At 40.3% G+C, this 20,011-nt stretch overlaps 1 protein-coding gene across 8 annotated transcripts in view; it reads right to left on the bottom strand.

Annotated features, from left to right (window-relative positions):
- The window catches only part of CADPS (calcium dependent secretion activator), a 418,422-nt gene that overhangs the window by 122,883 nt on the left and 275,528 nt on the right, over nt 1-20,011 (bottom strand). For all 8 annotated transcript variants that reach the window (XM_075938477.2, XM_075938474.2, XM_075938479.2 and 5 more), the window contains exons 10-12: nt 12,318-12,426; nt 10,870-11,082; nt 456-592 (exon numbers count right to left, since the gene is read on the bottom strand). In XM_075938477.2, the coding sequence (XP_075794592.1) occupies nt 456-592; nt 10,870-11,082; nt 12,318-12,426 (459 nt within the window). The remainder of the gene's footprint in view (nt 1-455; nt 593-10,869; nt 11,083-12,317; nt 12,427-20,011) is intronic.

Here is a 20,011-nt window from a genome sequence, read left to right as displayed (position 1 = left end):
AGAAGGTGAAGACATCCACAGTGGTCCCACCACTTGCCCACATATAATCCGTTAAATAGTTAACCTTAACCTTTAACTGGATAACTAATTAAATGGGATTTTGCATCCCTAATACGGATTCGTTTTTCTCCTGTATTGCCCCCTGTAAAATTCTGTAAGGGAATGTTGCAATAACATTGCTGCTGTCGATAGTATTTCCCTAGCGGTGAGTTTGTTTTTGCCGGAGATAACGTTATAAAAAGTGCAAATATAAACAACACGGAGTTGCTATTGCAATAGAACAAGAGCAAGGTGAGGGTATAGTACCTCTGAAAAACACATACCTTGGGGGACCAAATTCAGAGCTGGCACAAATAGGGGCCATCCCTTCGGCAGCTTGGGAATAGCTCCAATTGCACTAGCTCTGACCTTCTTTCCTGGTGTTTCTATCGCTATAGACCAAAGAATATACTTGCCAGACAAGAATACGAATCATTAAGTCTGTGGTCCAAAGTGAGGCGCTGAACCATCTCAAAGAGTGAAGCGTGGTCAAAGTTACAGGGGTTGGAAGAGATAAATTCATCCATGCCATGCTTTTGAGCTCTATCTGCATCTGTTCATTTGCACATATAGAGAAAGACACAATTTAGAGAAATGTAGCCCATTTTATTTAGCATAAAAACAAGAGAGAAAAATATACACCATGAAGCATGAAGTCTAAATAATTCTCTTCCCTATATTGCCATTAAGTTTTATTTTCCAAGGCTATAAAAATATATTCTTCACCGCCAATTGTCAACTTGCATCACATTTTGACTATCTTATTGCATTCAGGCCAAAGCTTCTAGAATTAACATCTTGTCAACTGCTCATTATAGTGCATTTATTCTGTATTTAAAAACAGAACACAAACCCAGTAACTTACTCTGCATCTTACAAAACACAATAAGCTAACAGATTTTTGGCTTGCAAAAGTAAATTAACTCCTATTTAGTTATTTGAGATTAATTATATAATAGATTCTGCCATTCTAGTATAGTTATGTCTGTAGCAATTTCTCTACATTTACTAGTTTTTCTAGATATAAAACCATCTATAATTTTTATCAAAATGCCAATATGTCTCCCCCCCAATCTCAGATTTTTTACAAGAATTTTTAAATGCTACCTCAATGAAATAAAAAGATGCTCTTTTGAGCTTTGCTGAGAAGTTAAATTGAGATGTAGTTTGTTGTCACTGAGGAGGTAGCCTGATAGTGTGTAGATTCAGTTAGTCATTCCAACAGACAGACAGACAGACAGACAGAATTTAGTCTGCTAGGATTATGAGCTGCCATATTTTGTGAATTAATAGCCGCAGTGTCTTCACACTTCCCTGATGTGGTTGACGTCTATCGGCACAGACTCCTAGGGGCTAACTAATTAATCTCCACATGTATAGCTAAAATTAAGCTAAATTCACCAGTGGAAACAAAACAAAATATTCCGTGTAGGTGTGGCCAAGGAAGGAACCCTAGGCAGGAGCTTTGTTCCATGGGAAACAACGGAATTAAAAGGCACTTTTCACTTTTCTTTTTGCATTCAGACAAGTTTCCTGCTATGTGAGTTCTTGCCAACTCCCTCACATCTAGAACAGGGATTAAATCTCACTCTGTTTACAAATCCTGGGGGGAAACGTGTGGTATTGAAACAATTACAGAGGCTGAAAGAGCACAAAACAACAGTAAATTAAAATGTAATGTTGCTTCGTAATAATTTGGTATTTATATTTGTTTCTAACCCTATAATAAACAAACAAACAAACAAAAAAGCAACTTAAAAAAAAGTAAGACTTACATGGAAACAAAGAATGCAATTAAATAGAAGATTCCTTAAATATTTAATGTTAACATAGGAAAGACAGTGGCTTTTGCAAGCTGTTTTGGGAATGTCTGAACCCAGAGGTATTACAACTTTTATAGGAGACATTGCCTACATTGTTCTTGGTATTTTCTAGTTAAATAAATAGCTAGCGCTGCCCATCAGAATGACAACACAGATTCAAAATGTAACATTTCAATTAATTGCAAGCAATATTTAATCCAGCAGGAGCTTGTAATCTTGATTGCAAAGCTGCTGAACAGATAGTGGAGTTTAGAACATGCTCTGCAGCACTAGGGACCATTTTTTTCTGTTTTATTCGACATAACGATTCCTATTTGCCATCTATCTGCCTATTAGCTTACCCCAAAGTGGGGTTTTCTCTGTGACTCCATACATCCAGCGTGGAGAATGAAACAGCAGCTCCATTTAGAGTCGATGCTGCCGACAGATTAGCTAGCGTGTGTGTGTTGGGTCCGAGGCACGGGGCAGCCTGCTCGACACGGAGAATTAGCGTAGCGCCTCCATGACACATTTCGTTCCCACCAGCCGAAGGCAGAGGGTCTAAAGTCCACCCCAACCTTGGGTCTCTCTTCGTAGCCCACTAGCAATGCGCCAACAGTCTGGTTTTTATCTATTTTGACAGATTATGCCCTGTCCTTTCTGTCCCTCGGGGCCAAGATCGATTTGATTAATAGGAATACACAACTAAAGGGTTTGTATGTGCTGTTTTCAATTCCGCATCTAGTGCCCATCAAATGGCTTTACAATTTTAACAGCTATATCGGGCTTTTTTAAAGCAGTTAGATTGCTGCACTCAAATTTCCTCGAGGAGACTGTAAGCTGACAAACCGGCCGGAGGCTTGAATTTGCCAGCTCTGCTCAGATATTTTATTACTTTTCAATTATGAGCCAGGGTGCACTGTCAATTTGGCTGCTGAGCAAAGAGGATACTTTCTTAGCCTTGAGTAACCCAACTACAAATTTTAGGGCCTCCTTCCTCTTTTTTAAAAAATTGCACACCAGTTTAAAGAGGTTCAAGAAAATATGTAACAATACATGATGGCAAGTTTCTCCCTTTCACACTGATCTGGCATACACTTCAATTTCTCTTCACAAGAGGGACCTAGGTCAGATATTCAGCTGGTGTTAATCTCATAGCTTCACTTCCTACAATGGAGTTAAGGATCGGCTCATGATTTTTTGAGACCTTTCGAATCAAAAACAAGTTCTCAAGCAGTCTACACCAGTGTTTCTCAACCCGTGGTACAAGTACCCTTAGGGGTACTTGAGAGAAGTCGGGGGGGAGGGATACATCAAAACAACTGAAATTTGGAGAAAACTGAATTTTTGTTTTCAGTTTTACAGCGCTTTATTATTTTTGTACTTTTCACACCCAAAAATGTCATCGCCCGCCTGGCTACGATTAAGTAGTTTAAACAAATGTGTTGCAATGGCAGAAAAAAACCTTTGTGTGTCTGAAAAATATAGGTACTGGGGATACTTATAATTTTTTTAAAAAAACGGGTACTTTATTAAAATAAGGTTGAGAAACACTGGTCTACATCCTAGGGCAGGGGACTCAAAGGGCCCTAGGTGCAGCCCACAAGGTTAAGTGGTTAGTAGGCTCTTGGCAAAGTCCACTGAACTGTAGGAAATTGAAGCCAAAGACGGTTTTACTGTAATTAGTCCTTGCAAAGCAATGCCTTACCCAGGGTACGTCTACACAGCAGCAGTATTTCAAAATAACTTAGTCCACATCTACACAGCAGGCAGGTATTTTGAAAGAATGTCGAAATACTGTCAAGCTGGAGGACTTCTTACTCTGACTCCTGCAACCCTCATTGTTCGAGGAGGAAGGGAAGTCGGAGGAAGAGCGCTCTATTTCGAAATAAGTGCTGTGTAGACGCTCCCAATTTTGAAATAAGCTATTTCAATTTAAGCTATGCAGTTTTCATAGCTCAATTTCTTTCGAGTTAAGCCCTGCAGTGTAGGTGCACCACCAGACCCTCTCTGTCACTCCAAACAACTCATTGGCTCAAAAGAACCCTATGAAGAGACAGCTATTATACATGGCATATTATGAGCTTGACTGACCAAGATGTATTCCAAAGAAGGGCAATTTGCAGGAGTTCGGATTGTTTTAAATAATTTTAATGGGATAATTTCTGGCAGAGAAAGTAAGATTCATGGCAGCAGTCCACATGATGACTCCGTGCGACACCTCTCATTGACACAAAACCAGTCAATAGCTGTTTTGTGCAGGCAGGACTGCCGGGTGAGGGGTGCACAAATCACCATCTCAGATCTAAATTCAGAAAGGAGGAAATTATGCTTTCATGAAAATCCAGTGTGATCTGAACTGGAGATGGCTTTGGAAAATGATTCTATTGCATGTCACACACACATACATTGAATTCAAATACAAATATTGCACTGGTCTAGTTGCTCAAAATTCTGTGGAACATCTAGGCTGTCTTAGAAGACAAAATAACGACAACCTTAACGCTACGCTTTCTTTTGCTTTCTGAATTATTTTACATTATAAAATAAACGCACCATACAATCTGCAATTCATTTTGTATCTTGGTGGGTGTTTTTAAAAAAAAATATTTCACAAGCTGAATGTTAGAAGTCAGTTACACTAAAAACATTTACCCGTCTAGGAAAAAAAGCAAAGCATAAATATATTACCCCAATCACCTCAGACAGGCATTCAAGATTTTAAAGTAACAACTATATCTGCATGTAAAACCATGGAGTTTTTTTTTTATATAAAACAGTCATCTTTCAAAACAAACAATTTGTACAGTTTGAACGTGCTTTTAAACAACATACAAAATCAAGGCTCAAACTCACACCCAAATTGTACAAATAATTGGTACACATTTAATAAATCAGTTGCTGGGGCCAGACATTGGACCTTATGACTCTAATCTGTTCTTATAACAATGATAATTAAATAAAAAGAAAGAGAGTGTGTTATGTGCTGCTTCTGTAATTTACAATCCCTTTCCAAGGTGCTTTGCCAAGTTGGTTGGCACATTATTCAAGGCCCCAAGACAAAATTATGCTACAGGCCAAAAAAATGTTGTTTTACATCTTAGGCTGTGAGTAAAGTTATACTGGCATCACAAACTCTATTAAACTTCTTTTCTTTAAAACTAGGCATTTATGCTAAACTTTGTAGTTTACAGTATTGACCTTCTTAATACATTTCTAGAATGGCAATTTTATTTTATTCTACTTGGAGCATTACAAAACACTGGCATGTCTATCTTATCTGTCTTAGCTATCCGGCCTGTGATTCTCTGTCAAACACATATTTTGTATATATGTTTGAAGTCATAGTCTTAAAATCTGTCAATGTCAGTATGACATAGATATAAAAAAAAGGGGGAGGGGGAAGAAGAAAAAATGCCCTACCACTCTGTTCTATTAGGGCAGTCCTTCTGTTATTTACTACAGTCATTTGAAAGCAACAGACAAAAAGGTCAAACATCCCTTTCTTGCTATTTGTGTTTTTGGCCTCCACCCCAGCCCCCGGTGTCTTTTGCTACAGTAAGAATTTAGGCAGATTTTGTTTGGACTGCTGCAGTTCAGAACTGGGGACAAGCTCCATAAAAGAATTCTTGTTATAAAAGGCTATCTGTAGCCATTTATTGTAAGAATTTTCAACTTCCAATTATTTATTTTCAGCAAAGAGTGACTTTGTTTGAGTACCAAGGGCAACTGAACATCCAGTAGATTTTATAACACATTTGTTTATAAAACTGTAAATTAAAAGGTGACTTTGTATCTTACTCATCTGGAAAATGTGTACTTGTCATATCTGCTTGACATTACAAGAATGAAGATGTGGTTTGGATGGTAACAAACAATGACACTAGTCAACCTCATCAGGAGACATGAAATAAAGGAATGACAATGATTGATGGCAGCTATTCATTTACAGATATTTCTAGAAGAGTCTTTATTGGCATGGTCAGACTACTGTGCTAAGTTTTGCAGTAACTTAACTCTTCCTCCGCTATGCACAACAGTGGGAGAGAGGGCAATGCAGAACTGCAGGCTAACTCCCTGCCCATTGTGTTGTGCCACACAGTTGACTGCACGCTTTGAGGAACAGCTAAATTTCTTCATGGTCTCATAGATTAAACAGAACTTATAGAGACTCTCAGAATGACTACTTGTTAACAACATACCAAAAGGAAACACCTAGGAACTGAGTTTTGCTTGAATCAGTGGAACTGAAAACACTAGTTTGTGCTGCTAGTGTTCTAGCCAAACACACACACACACACAGTTCTATATTGTTGTTTATTACTGAATTGCTGGCAATTATATTTGTGTGTCTATTACAAAGTCTCTTCCTCTTTATATACGATATACCATAATGTTGCCACTGATATGAAGACAATCCAACAAATATTTCAAATTTGACCATGATTATGCCCCTCTCTGCAAACATGTATGCATGTATCTTTACTCATATAACTCTCTGAGAGCAATGGGACTACTCAAATGAATAAAGTTACCTAAATGCCTATTGCTACAGAACTCATTTTTAGTACTGCCTCTGCTGTTTTCAACAGTGAGAATATTCTATCATGCTTTTTCTTACGTGGCTTTACTTTTCACTCTACTGGATATGAAAATGTATTTTTCAACTTAATTTTAAGGTTTTAATAGTAAGTAAAGCATAGTGCTGTAAAGTATTAATTACACAATACCTTGAAATGAAATCTAAGTTAATCAAGGTTCAGTAGTTAAATGAATTACAGTTTATAATATGTGACTAAATCAAGTGGTTGACAGAATAAGCAAAAATCAGATTTCAGGGAACAGCTAATTCTAGGAAAAATATGGGCTTTTAACTGTTTTTTAAAACATTTGGAATTTAATGATGAGGAAATACACAACTGTTTTAACAAGTCACTTGTGCTTTTTAAGGCACAAAAAGTGATTTATAGTCTATTTTAAATTCATTGAAGTTATGTGAGAAGTGAATTGATATTTTAATACTGCATTCCTATAATGTAGCATCTGCAAGTTGACAATACAAGAAGATATAACGTTCTTATGATTTATATATAATATAAAATAAAGCAACGAAAGCACATCAGACCTGAATTCATTCAATCTTTCTTTTCTTTAAAAAGTGTTGAAATCCATAATTTCCACCAAGTCAACAATTTGGAGTAAAGTCAGATCAGAATCCTCATCAGACATCCAAAACATTTTAAAAGAAAAGAAAAAAGAAAAAGTAGCATCCACTAAGAAGGGGTAAAGAAATTCTGCCTGCACTCCCGGGGTACATTTCGGCAGGGAAAAAAGGGGTATTGTTTAATGGTCAGAAGGTAGATACCACCTGCTCCTTCTCATAATTGCATTCAGAATACTCCCAATACATATTTGCCAGCTCTTATGACCAACAGCCTCTACTCCCTCTTAAGGAAAGTATGCACTCACCATGTGTTTGAGGAACAGCGTTTTAAACACGAATAAAGAATTAGTAAAGTGTATATTGTAGTTAAGACTGAACAATTTTTTTATTGCACAAGTTTAAACTATTATCTTTCTGCTTAAATAGGCATCTTTATAGAAAAAATAACTAAAAGAGGTAAAAAGCTCTGATAGCAACTTTATTCATTTATTATATTTTAAAAAGCACTCCTTAGAATGAGAATGACATTTGTGATCACATGCTAAACATTCATGTATATTTGTTTTTGGGAACAGGAAGAATCCCTACAGTGACTAAACTTTTGCAATGAATAGTGGATTGTCTTTCCTCTCTGGAAATATATGGAGAGAGTGAACAAAGCATTTCAGTTTATTTTCAGAATAATCCACGATTATTTTACATGATCAGAAACTGTCACACCATGAAGAGGCATGCTTGGATGTGTAAGGAACATCTTTCTGTTTGGGCTTTGTTTCTTTGAAGTACTTGTCTTGCTCAGTTAAGCTTCTGCGGATTCCCTACCCTACCTTTCTATTCTTTGAGGTGTCTGTAGTTACTCCACACTGCTGGTGCACTACCCCATGCTAATAATTGCAGCGAAAACCCCCTCCCACCCGATAGATTGTCAGAGTGCAAAATGATCTGTTTTCAGGCATTAAGCAGTCAACTAGATGTAAATTCCATGAAACAAAAAAAAAAGAGTATTATTTACAGTTTTATTGTGATGTTAATTAATATTTACGTCTTGGAATGAAAAATAGGAAATGTTAATGATTGGCTTTACTACGAGGATCACTTGATGCCAATGTGAAAGCCAGGGAGAGAAGGCAATTATGCAAACATCACATGCATCCTAATTTCAATATGGAAACTTACATTTCAAACCTAAATTCAGGAAAATAACATGGAAAGTTTTACTACAAAATCTAAACATGAGAAAGATTTAAGTGAAAAATAAGCACATTGCATATGTCAGATAATCTAGTTTGATTATCTGAGCTGTGCTAGCTACAGGGAAGCACTTACCCTTGAATCCAGCTAGAAGTTAGCAGGGTAAGAAGGAACAAACCAGAATAACATAAAGACTAGCAACAAGGCTCAGGACAGCAGACAGGAACCCTAACCTACCAGCTAAAGTACTTGGGTTCAAGCAAAGAATGAAAAAGAAAACTTAAAAAAAAATCCCCCAAAACGACGACACTTCTAGCTGAAAATTTCTTATGAAGCTCGATCACCCTAGCCATTTCTTATGGTGGAACAAATTATTATAATTCTCAAAAAACAGCCAACTCTTGCTATATGATGTGGTTAACAGCCATTAAATATAAACAGACATTAAAAATGAAGTATAAATCACAAGTGATATGTAAAACAATTACTGACCAATCTTTAACATTGAAAAGAAAATTTTTTCAAAAAATGAAAGCTGAGTATGTTTTTTTTTTTTGTTTAATGTGCTAACACAGAATGGACAAAGACTGGTGCTTCCACACATGTGGGCACTTTTATGAAGCTTAATTTATTGCCAAAGGGTGTAATGTATCTTGGCAGCATTATTAACTACAGTACTGTACATCATTTCAACAGTAAACAAGAATGGCTTTGGGACTTTTCTCTGATAAATGTAAATATTTGAGAAAAAGTATAGCTTTGTGTTAGTGTATTTTTTCTTTTAAATTGTAGCAAAACAACAATAAAAACAGAAATTCTCAATCTAGCACGTTGTTTCACCCACGTAAAAGGGATTGTAAAGTCATTCACAAATTAATGAATAGCAGGATCTATTTTTTCAAATATTTAAATTGCACATAAAATACACTCCACCCTTGCTTAGAGTGTTTATTTCAAAGTCGAGTGCTGCTAGCCAGTTAGAAGACAAGATGAGTAATGCATCAAGTTTATATTTGCTAAGTCAAATTAGGTAGGAACCAAATAAATTCAGTATTACACCCAAGTTTCCCCACAGCAAAATATGTTGTTCTCAAGTTTCTGTTTAGCTACATAACAAGACTGGAGTGTTGGATTTGTGAGTGTGCATGTGTGTATAACAGAAAACAGTTCTATCTTTAAGCAGCTTACTCTGTCCATGAAAGCAATAACAAAACAACTTCTAGTGAAGCTGCTTTAACATTTACTTTCTTGCAAGTCCTTCTTTTTTTTGCCAAGAACTTTACACTATAATAAGCAAGAAAAAATAAGATCCGTAAGGTATATAGTTAAAAGCACAAGAATAAAGTGCTTAACAATAGTCCTTACCTTTCCGTAGGCAACAAAACAAATAAAACAGAGAACCCCGCCCCCAGCAAACCAAACCCCTTTTGAAAATGCAATACTTGTTTTGTTAGAATGTAAAAGATTTAATCCAGATCTGTATCTATAACCAAGACACCTGACAGTAAAACACCACATGTATATGAAGGACTCATTTCTGCCTTTTGTGACTTAAGCTTCGTGTATGTTACTATCCAATGGATTTTTAAATGAGGGCGGTATTCTGTCCACAGAACATACACTAACATACAGGCATAAAACCAAAAAAGCTATTGGCCCAGCTCCTTACTTCTGCCATCGGCAGAGAGCAGCTGAAATGCAAGGATGAATCTGAGCTCTGGCACGTTTCCCTCGTTCCCCTAGTCGCCTGCACAGGAGGATCTGTTCACCTAGATACCAGGAAAGAAATATGCGGGAGTTTGTCTGGGTTCATTTTTTTGCACTTTGGAACAACCCTCCTGAAGGTTGGTTTTTTTAGCGGTATGGGGATCCAATGGCAGCAAAACTTTTGTGGAAAACATTCTGCCAATGTGTTTTGGCTTCAGATTCTAGGTTGGTGAGGATGGATCAAGAGGGCTCTATGTGGATGGCTCTTTACTCTAGATCAGGGGTAGGCAATAACTATCCCACAGGCTGCATGTGGTTCACCAGTGACCCCAATGAGGCACTGGCACTTTATTTACCTGCATGTCCACAGGTACGGCCGCTTGAAACTCCCATGCACCATGGGTCACCGTTCCTGGCCAATGGGAGTTGTGGGAAGTGAAAGAAAGGAGCACGCCACGTCTCTGATGGAGTGTTATGTAATAGTTAGGAGTGGCTAGCCCAGTGAAAATGCCAGAGGCTTTCTTGCAGTTTAAATTTTCAACAGGGAACTTCCTTTTGCACCTTCACAATTTGTACCTAAGTTTTTGAATGGCCAACTGAATTGTGGGTGAAAATCAGGGCACTTGCCCCTCTAGGCACCTGATCTCAGGTGCAAATCAACTTCTCTGATCTAGACCTGCAGTTCTTCTTGGGGGCAGGAAAAGCATTCTCATAAGAATGGCTGAGCTATCTTGTATCAAGTATTGCACTTTACGATACCCATTTTACAATTTCCCAACAGAATCTGTTCCTTGGGTTTGATCGTGGGTAAGACACAGGTTAACTGGTTCTGAAGTCACTGATATAAAAGCAGCTTAGAAATATTCTTTTTTTAAGTTGGGATTTTGTGGCTGAATATTTATTCACATCCGTGCAGAAATCTTCCCTCAGAGACTTCTGCTCTCTAGAACAACTTTATTTACTTACAAAATTGAGAGATTGGCGCATCTAGCTGGGGCACATTTCCTCCCTTAGCGTTCAGTTTTTGAACTTGGGTCGGAGGCACGGGTTTGTGAGACTGGCCGGTGGCCCGATACATGGCTTGGACCCACAGGATTCGGTCTTGTTCATCATCACTTGCGAAAATCACCGTGTCCCCTTCTTTCACTGCATTGAAAAATGCTCGGCCACCCTCCAAACCTGGCGGGAGAGAAAACAACATTTAAACAAGGTAACACGGATTCATGGAGTTTCACAGTAGAACAGCCAGTCCTGCATAACACAGGAGGCAGAATTTCACCCAGTGATCTCTGCTTTCAGACCACTGAGCTAAAGTTTGAGAAGACACCTCCAATATCGAGGTAAAGTCTGCTGCTGGTGGAGAATCCAGCACCTCTCTAAGTGACACCTTGGATGTGCATTTCCATGAGTGTGTATCCGCTGCTTTCAGTTACTCCAGCATAACTCGATTGCCTTCAGGATCAACAAGTAGTATGAGCACACAGTGTGTCAAAGGGTGTAAGAAACATTTCAAATGGTTTGATCTTAACATATTAATGGAACATTATTTTTTTTGCAGAAGTTAGACATTGGTTATGTAACTTGTATATAGCATTTACCAGCCTTTTCTCTACCCCACCACTATTATCAAAAGAAAGCTGTTCGGGTCAGGTGTTGCAGTCTTTTTTCCAAGCAAAATTCCAATTGATTGCCATGCCTTTTATACAATCTTCCTACCAATTCTCATCTCTTTTCTAAAGGGGGCATGTTTGCTTCTTTCTCGCTCCTTGATTTGGGGCCAGATTCTGACCTGGGGCCATAGAATCAGACACTTAGCATCTACTTTCTGACTTCTTGCTGAAGCCCACTGAAGAGGGATGGATCCGTGCATCCTCATTCTATAGCAATCTCTAGCTGTGCTACTCAGCATGAGAAAAGGGAGCAGGAAGTGGATGACTCTGTCTACAAGCAAGTGCAGGAAGGGCCCTGGAAAAGCCTGACCAGTAAAAAATGACAATCCGGTCTTGTAAGTATTTTCTAATAAAAAAAATCCCAGGTACATTGGCCGGCATGTGTGTGTGCGCGAGGTAAATGGAGAATATTTTGGAGATACAGGCAGATTTTTAAAGGAGACTAGTTCAGTTAGAAACTCAGTTCCTATTGATTTTCCTGGGTTTGGGGTATCTTGTTCCCGTGAAAACGCCAGCCACCATACCATTAAGAAATTTGAATATATTTCATCTTCACCTGGTTTCCCTAAAGCAACTTATAGGCTTCGTTTTGAACAGGGAATGACTAGTATAAAAACAAACATGTGTACGAGACAACCCCTCCTGGCGTAGCTATGAAGATAAACACATAAGGAATAGATTTTGCAATTTCATAAATGTGCTATGCTTCGTCTTTCAGCTCAAACCTGTCACATTCCCTCATACCTGGCTGGGGGTCAGTGTAGTCCACAGTGTATCCGTCAAGTTGCAGTAGTTCTTGAGGTTCAGCTTTTTTCTCCCGGTAACTGCACATAGCAAACGTATATTGACTCACCTGAAGGAAACCACAAAGCGGAGATCACATCACGCTACCACCACCCGGAGACTCAAAGTGTTACAAACAATGTTCAATGTCATTGATCCTAGGGAAGGTCCTCATTTACTAATCAAGGAGGAGATTTTTTTTCCTTATTGATTCTTGCCTGAGTATAACTTTAACATGCTCAGCAAAACATTTTCTTGCACCTTCTTTCACAGCTGATTGCTAATTCTCTGCACTGATACATATGTTTTTTTATTTTCCCCAAAAGAGGAAGCTACACGCTTTAAAAACTCTATCATTCATCTCAGACAAATGCCGGAGTGACATCCTGTCACAAACAATGTGAGCTAAATTGCTAGGTGCCAGTCATATTAAAGCAATCTTAAAATCCCACTGAGCTCTGCAGTTGTTGTCATCAGTGCTGTAAATGGCAGCTTTCACTCCTCTGAGTTACCATCTGTATGACACGATACATTCAATGTCAAGTTCTTGATGGAGGCCGTTTCAGCTTCTGGGATCTCCGTCAGCTCTCCAATTGCCTTTAGGAGGCCATCAGGCCGCATCAAGACCCAACTTGTACTTAGCGTTTTAGAATCTGGATTGTCTGGAAGAAGACTGTTAGAAAGCAAAGGATTCTCCACGCTTTAGGCTAGGAATTTACAGGGAAATGTACTGTCAAATGATTTCAAATGACTTTATTAAGGTTGTGTCAGGTCCTGGATTCCTTACATAATTTTACGAGTTTAGACATTCTGTTGACCTCTGGATGAAATTTTGATTTCACATGATTCTTTCTTTAAAAGTCACGTTCGTCAGTTTTTTGGAAACCTTTTGAAAGGCACGTTGTGTGCAAGTTATTCACTCTCTTTGGCAGCCCAACAGCCAAGAGATTTTCCTCCTAACTACAAAGACCCTGCTCTAGTATAAATATACATGCATGCAGTGTTATTTTTTGTGTGGCATCTATCACTCATAAAATGCTATTTATTTAAAGCCATACACATGAAACGACTTGCAAGCGGGTTAGATCACTGCTCAATACACTGCTGCCCTCTACTGGTTTGTACTAAACACTGCCACGTGCTCTTAAGAATTTTTCCTTATGGGTATTATTCTTAGGAACGGCTCATAAAAATCTGAAGCCCACAGGTTTGCGGGAATAAAAAGATGAAAAGACAGATACTAGTAACATGTTAAGTGCATTGCTTACTACAGGGTGACCCTCTCTAGTCCGTCACTCTCTGGTCTGGCAACATCCATGGTCTGGCATGATTTTAGTAAGCTGGATGTCCACCTATCATGGGTATGGCCAAGTTTTCTACTGCCCCATAAAGTTTGTTTACAGCCACCAGTCCTGGCTCTCGGTGTTCTGTGCTGTTATTTAGCTCTAATTTATCCCTAAAATGTCTTCTAAGAGCCCAGTAAGCAGCGGAAGTGTCAGTAATGCTGCTAGACAATATTGACCTCCCATGGTCCAGCAAATTCTCTGATTCAGCACTTGTCAGGTCTCGAGGGTGCCGGACTAGAGGCTGCACCTGTATCATGAATAAGAATGCACAAGTGAGCAACAACCAACAGCTATTGTTTACAGACACATCCTAGTGACACAACCATGTGCATAAACTTTGATTAAAATGATGTAGTCAACTTTCCTAACTATGCAAAAATAAAAAAGACTGTAAAAACAATAGAAAATTTCAAATCAACCTTAGTGCCTTCAAACACAGCATTTAGAGGACTCTTGCATTTATTTTTCAATCAGTTGTACTTTACATATAGTATATTGCTGCCACCTTCTGGACACATTGCTGATTATTTTCTATTGGTTTCATAAACATAATGAGAATTGTATTACCGTATTACTTGAAAAGTAGTTACCTTCTGCAATTAGGGATGGCAAGAAAAAATTAATTCTGCGGTGATTCAATTTTAATTTAACATCAGCTGCTAGAGATACAACTTGTGTTTATTTCCTGCAACAGTTACAGCAACAGACAACTCTTCTGTTGTACTGAATGTCTCCTTTAACCTAGAAAGTGGGCACTGATTTTCAAGCTCTCTCTACTATACATGTCTTGCATATTACATTTCAGAGGTCTTGGACAAAGAAAATATTATTCATTCCCAGGCAAATCAATTGCACACATACATACAGAGACACACACATACTAGTTGGTACAGATTCAATTTCTCTAGTCTGGCATCCTCGGGACCCTGACCAGTGCCGAACCAGAGAATTTGATGAATCATGGGAGGTCAATATTGTCTAGCAGTATTACCAACACTTCCATTGCTTACTGGGTGGCTAGAAGACATTTAGGGGCTGAATTAGAGATAAATAATGGCACAGAATACTGACAGCAAGGACAGGTGGCTGTAAAACTTTAAGGGACCGCAGGAAACTTACCTACACCCACGATAAGTGGACATCCGGCTAACTAAAATCATGCTGGACCACGGAGTGCCAGATTAGAGAGGTTCAACCGGTATTTCTAATTTTACAATATTATACAAATATGACCACTACTTTCATTCTACTGATCCAAGGAAACTTTCTTGCTAGCATTCCATCTGTGGCTGCAAACACTCTACTTACCAAGAACAGAGTTAATGAATTAAAACATGTAATTGCCCTCTTGTTACATATATTATTTTGGTAAGACTAAGGTGTTTTTATTAACTTTGAACTTCAATAACCTTACGTTTCTCAGCCAGATAATATTTTCTCATATTACAGTACTGTAATTGAGGTAGATTTTTTAAAAAATTCAAGCTCAAATCTTAGTCCACAAGTTTATACTCATCGCTTATTTGTTTGATTTTTAATGTAGCGAGTGGTTTATATTGGTGGTAGAAGAGGATTTTGAGCAGTTACCACAGTGATAACTTACATCAGAGAGAGGTTATATGTCATATGGCATGAAAAGTAAGAGGCGTCAAATGGGAACAGAAGTGTCCAAAAGCCATTCTCCTCTGGACAAGTTTAAAATAGGATTTAGTGAGCACGGTAAGTGAACAAAGGACTATGCAACAGATGAAAAGTTTACTGCCAAAAGGCACAAGTATTGCAATGCAAAGTAAAAACAGAGACTGGCTGGAAAGCATTATGGAATAAGTAGTTTTTAAAAACTGCTGTGAGGGAGCTGATGGATGTTGGTGCCTGGTAATTGATCGGCTGTCCCAGGAGAACCAATAGCAGTGAAACCACAGCATCATGGATTTCAGCACAGGTTAAGGGCCTCTCTAAGTAGCTATGGTCTTGAATGGGCTTGTGCAGCCGGCGCTAAAGCCCACGATGCTGCACCTTTGTTACGACTAACTCAGTTAAAGCTAGCTGGAGAGCACGTCGACATGCAATCACTCCTCCAACTGCAGTGAGGACATCCCCGTACGCAGCACTGGAACTTTTACTGGCAGAACAATATTCAGAAGCACTCAGTGCAGAGGAGAGCCCAGCATGGACCTGGGTAATACACTTTCATGGCATTGCTAGTAAAGGCATTTTCATGATGTCTCGCTATGCTGTGCTCCACACATAAAGCTATGCTGGCGTGATGTTGTACCAAGTCAGATTAAGCCACTTCAGCTGTGTGTGTGGACACTCTGCCACGGGTTTATACTGCGTTTAGAGTGCCACAGTGTGTTATTTAAGAGACAGAAATGACACAGAAGCAAGCCATGTTCAAACCAGCATAAGGAGGTCCATGTTCCAAGTCAAAGAGGTTTACGCTTAATTAGTGTTCTATTCCACCTCATGTAAACCAGTGCAACCCCAACATGTATCTGCAGAGCGGATTTGCTCTTGTCCATTAGCATTCCTGACAGTTACAGCAGAAATCCTCTCTCGTACCCTGGGGAGGAGAAAAAACTTCTAAGAACGTACTCACAGAACTGCCATACAGCTCCCAACTAGGCCAAACTCACTACAAATGCACTTGACTCTCCTATGTTATGCTTCTTGGAAGATGGCATGTCAACATCCCTTTGGCATCAGATGAGAAAGCGATATGCTACCAGCGCACTGCAGTACAAGTATGACCTGCAAGAGTACCACAGAATATTCCTGCTTAAAATGGCTCAGCTTGATTGGGCTAAGGATTGTGATACAAAAGGAGCTCTCAATCTGCAAGTTAAAGTGGCCCTAAAGTATTTACTCCAGATTCAGAAACAAGATGACACCACACCTAGTGGCAAAGCGTGAAGGTTTCTATTCTGTGAGAGATGTGATCATCAGACGCAGTCTATAAACGGTTCTCTAAAAACGAGATTCCTGGGAGATGTATATGCAACGTTCACTTTGGAGAGTCAGACCGGGCCATAAGCAGGAATTTTCATGGCGACTACTAGTATTCAATTCATGGAGATGTCTGGATGCAGAGTTTTTTCTTTAGGGCATCTGGGGGAAGAGGGTAGAGAATTCTTGATGGCTGTTGTGTAACTAGAGATGTCTTCTCCACTGGGTAGCACTGTCTACATCAGCCCCTAAACTGTCAGTGTTCTACTTTGCGTGGAGGTTCTACTGTGCATGGAAGATTCTTAAGTTTGCAGATACCAAGCCAGGAGAGGTTGCAAGAGCTTCGGAGGATAGGGTGAAAATTCAAAATGATCTGGACAAACTGGAGAAATGGTCTGAGGTAAATAGGATGAAGTTTAATAAGGACAAAGGCAAAGTACTGCACTTAGGAGGGAACAATCAGTTTTATACATACAGAATAGGAAGCAGCTGTCCAGGAAGGATACTGCAGAAAGGGTTTTAGGGATCACAGTGGACCACAAGCTAAATATGAGTCAACAGTGTGACGCTGTTGCAAAGAAAAGCAAACATGATTCTGGGATGCATTAACAGGAGTGATGCGAGCAAGACACAAGAAATCATTCTTCTATTCTACGTTGATTAGGCCTCTGTTGGAGGATTGTGTCCAGTTCCAGGCACCACATTTCAAGAAAGATGTGGAGAAATCTGGAGAAGGTCCAGAGAAGAGCAACAAAACTGATGAAGGGTCTAGAAAACATAACCTATGAAGGAAGACAGAAAGAACCGGGCTTGTTTACTTTGGAAAGGAGAAGACAGAGGGGACATGATAGCAGTTCTCAAGTACCTAAAAGGGTGTTATAAGGAAGAGGGAGAAAAATGGTTCTCCGTGTCCTCTGATGATAGGACAAGAAGCAATGGGCTTAAATTGCAGCAAGGGAAGTTTAGGTTGGACATTAGGAAAAACTTCCTACCTGTCAGGGTAGCTAAGCACTGGAATAAATTGCCTAGGGAGGTTGTGGAATCTCCGTCACTGGAGATATTTAAGAGCAGGTTAGATAGTCATCTATCAGGGATGATCTAGACCGTGCTTGGTCCTGCCGTGAGGGCAGGGGACCCGACTTGACCTCTCGACATCCCTTCCAGTTCTAGTATGCCAGTATTCTAATTTGCATGTGGCCTGCCAAGAGGAACTAGTAATGCACCTGATTTACTGTACAGCCTTCAAGATTCCAGCTGGGTGCTAGAGGGGAGAACAGGGAAGGGATCAGGGAGAGATGAAAGGGAGACACAACACGGAGAGGAAAAAGACAAGAAAAGGAATATTCTTTTGAGTAAGAATGAGACAAGAAAGGAAGAAGAACAGAAGTTGAGAGAGAGAACAAGAAAAGGGAAAACAGAGAAAACAGGAGAGAAAAAATGACAAAGGACACTGATTTTAGATTGGCAAATTAGATTTTACTTATTTGTTTCACTATATTCCTTCACCTAGTAATTCTCAATCAATGGGATAGATGGATGGGTATTTGTGAATACTGTTTTTCATGGCTCCTTACTAATCAAGCCCATTGATGAGGAGAGAGAGCAATTGCCCAGGGGGTCGGGCAATTTAAAAGGGCTGCTGACAGTGCAGTGAGGTTAAGGCAGACTTCTTGCTCACCCTTGCTCTGCGCTACTCCTGGAAACAGCTGGCACCACGTCTCTGCAGCCCCAGGGCAGAAGGGGCCAGGTGTCTCCATGCTCTGCCTTGATCCCAGCACCGACTGCAGCTCCCATTGGCCGAGAAAAAGGTCAATAAGAGCTGTAGGGACGGTGCCTGCAGGCAGCACTGGTTGGAAATCCCATTTCCCCTGCTGCCAGAGGAGTGTCCTAGTCACTTTCAGGAGCTGCCCACAGTAAGTGTCACTCTCCTCACCCAACCTCCAGGAGGGACTATATAAGAAGCGGCAGGACTAGAGGCAGCCCAGACCTGGAAGGGAGAAGGTCAAGGATGGCTGGCAGGCAGAACCAAGCACAGCTCAGAGTGGGGAGCTGCGTAGGAGCAGAAACCCTGGAGGCACCACTTTCCTACCGAGTGGGGAAACAGACGAGAGAATGTGCTGAACTGAGACACTCTACAGCCGTGGTCACCAACCAGTAGATCGCAATCTACCGGTAGATCTCAGGGGTTCCAAGAGTAGCTCTTGAGCCCTCTCTGAACTGCGCACCTGTGCAGTACATTTACATTAGATTTCCTCATGTAATGTAGGCGGGGCTTCAAGGAAGGGGCAGGGCAGTAGATCTTCGCCTGTTCTGAGACTTAAAAAGTGATCTTGGGTGTAAAAAGGTTGGAGACCACTGATCTACAGAGAGCAGCGGGACGGGCCCCTATTAGCGGAGTACCCCAAAAGGGGTTTGTGACCGCACCATGCGTGACGTGGCCAGAGGGCTGAGTAGCCACAAGGTTTTTTAAAACTGAGGCTGTGCAGGAACCCAAGCTTGGCCAAATGGGGGTGCTCGTGCGAGGTGAGTGCCGACCTCATTACAGGACCATTTCTACAGTAACACCAAATATTGTCTTTTACATGAAGAGAAAATGTACGGAAACGATTTCAGCTGCAGAACAGTTTTCTACGGTGATGGAAGAATTTAATTCTCTGGTTCTGGACATATATATTGACTTCCAAGCACTTTATTGACATAAATGAACATAATGGACCCTCTATTTTAACCTAAAAAACACTGCAGAGACTATGTCAGCTCTCAATAAATTACTCTTTACGTTCAATTTCTAAATGTTTAAAGTAGCAATCCCACTGATCATAGACCACAAAGGCATTAGCTTTTCATGGGAATGAGGCAAGGGCAGATCTGGATACAGGAAATCTATGCAAGCAGTACAACTTACACCAGTCTACATGAACCAGAGTTGCGTGTCCGGGCCCTTATTTTCAAAACTCTACCGTGATGAGCCAGAATGTCGGTTTAAACTATCCTGTTTTATGGAATTACTAGAGGTCTGCAACTCCTGCTTGCTACATGTGCCGACCCGTCCCCCCTGGCCACTATACACACCAAACCTCCCCCCAGGAGGAGGTGGCAGGGTGGGGCTGCCCTCAGCTCTCCCCGAACCCAGCGAGAAGAGCAGGCGAAGCTGGTCTTGCGGACTCATCGAAGGGAGTGGGGGTACTGCTCCCCTATCCCTGCTGCTTCCCATCCAGCAACCCCCGGCCCCACTTCTGTTTCCAGGTCCTGGGCCCCACTGCTCCCCGAGCCAGTGGGGAATCATTGCCTGCCCCGCTAGGTTGCAGAGCGGTGGGACCTGAGACCCGGAAGCAGAAGCGGGGTCGGGGGTGGCTGGACGGG

This window comes from Pelodiscus sinensis, chromosome 11 (assembly GCF_052426305.1).
Source record: "Pelodiscus sinensis isolate ZL-2025 chromosome 11, ASM5242630v1, whole genome shotgun sequence".
NCBI classification, from domain to species: Eukaryota; Metazoa; Chordata; order Testudines; family Trionychidae; genus Pelodiscus; species Pelodiscus sinensis.
The sequence above is the reverse complement of the archived record's forward strand: the minus strand, read 5'-3'. Positions and strand labels throughout refer to the sequence as shown.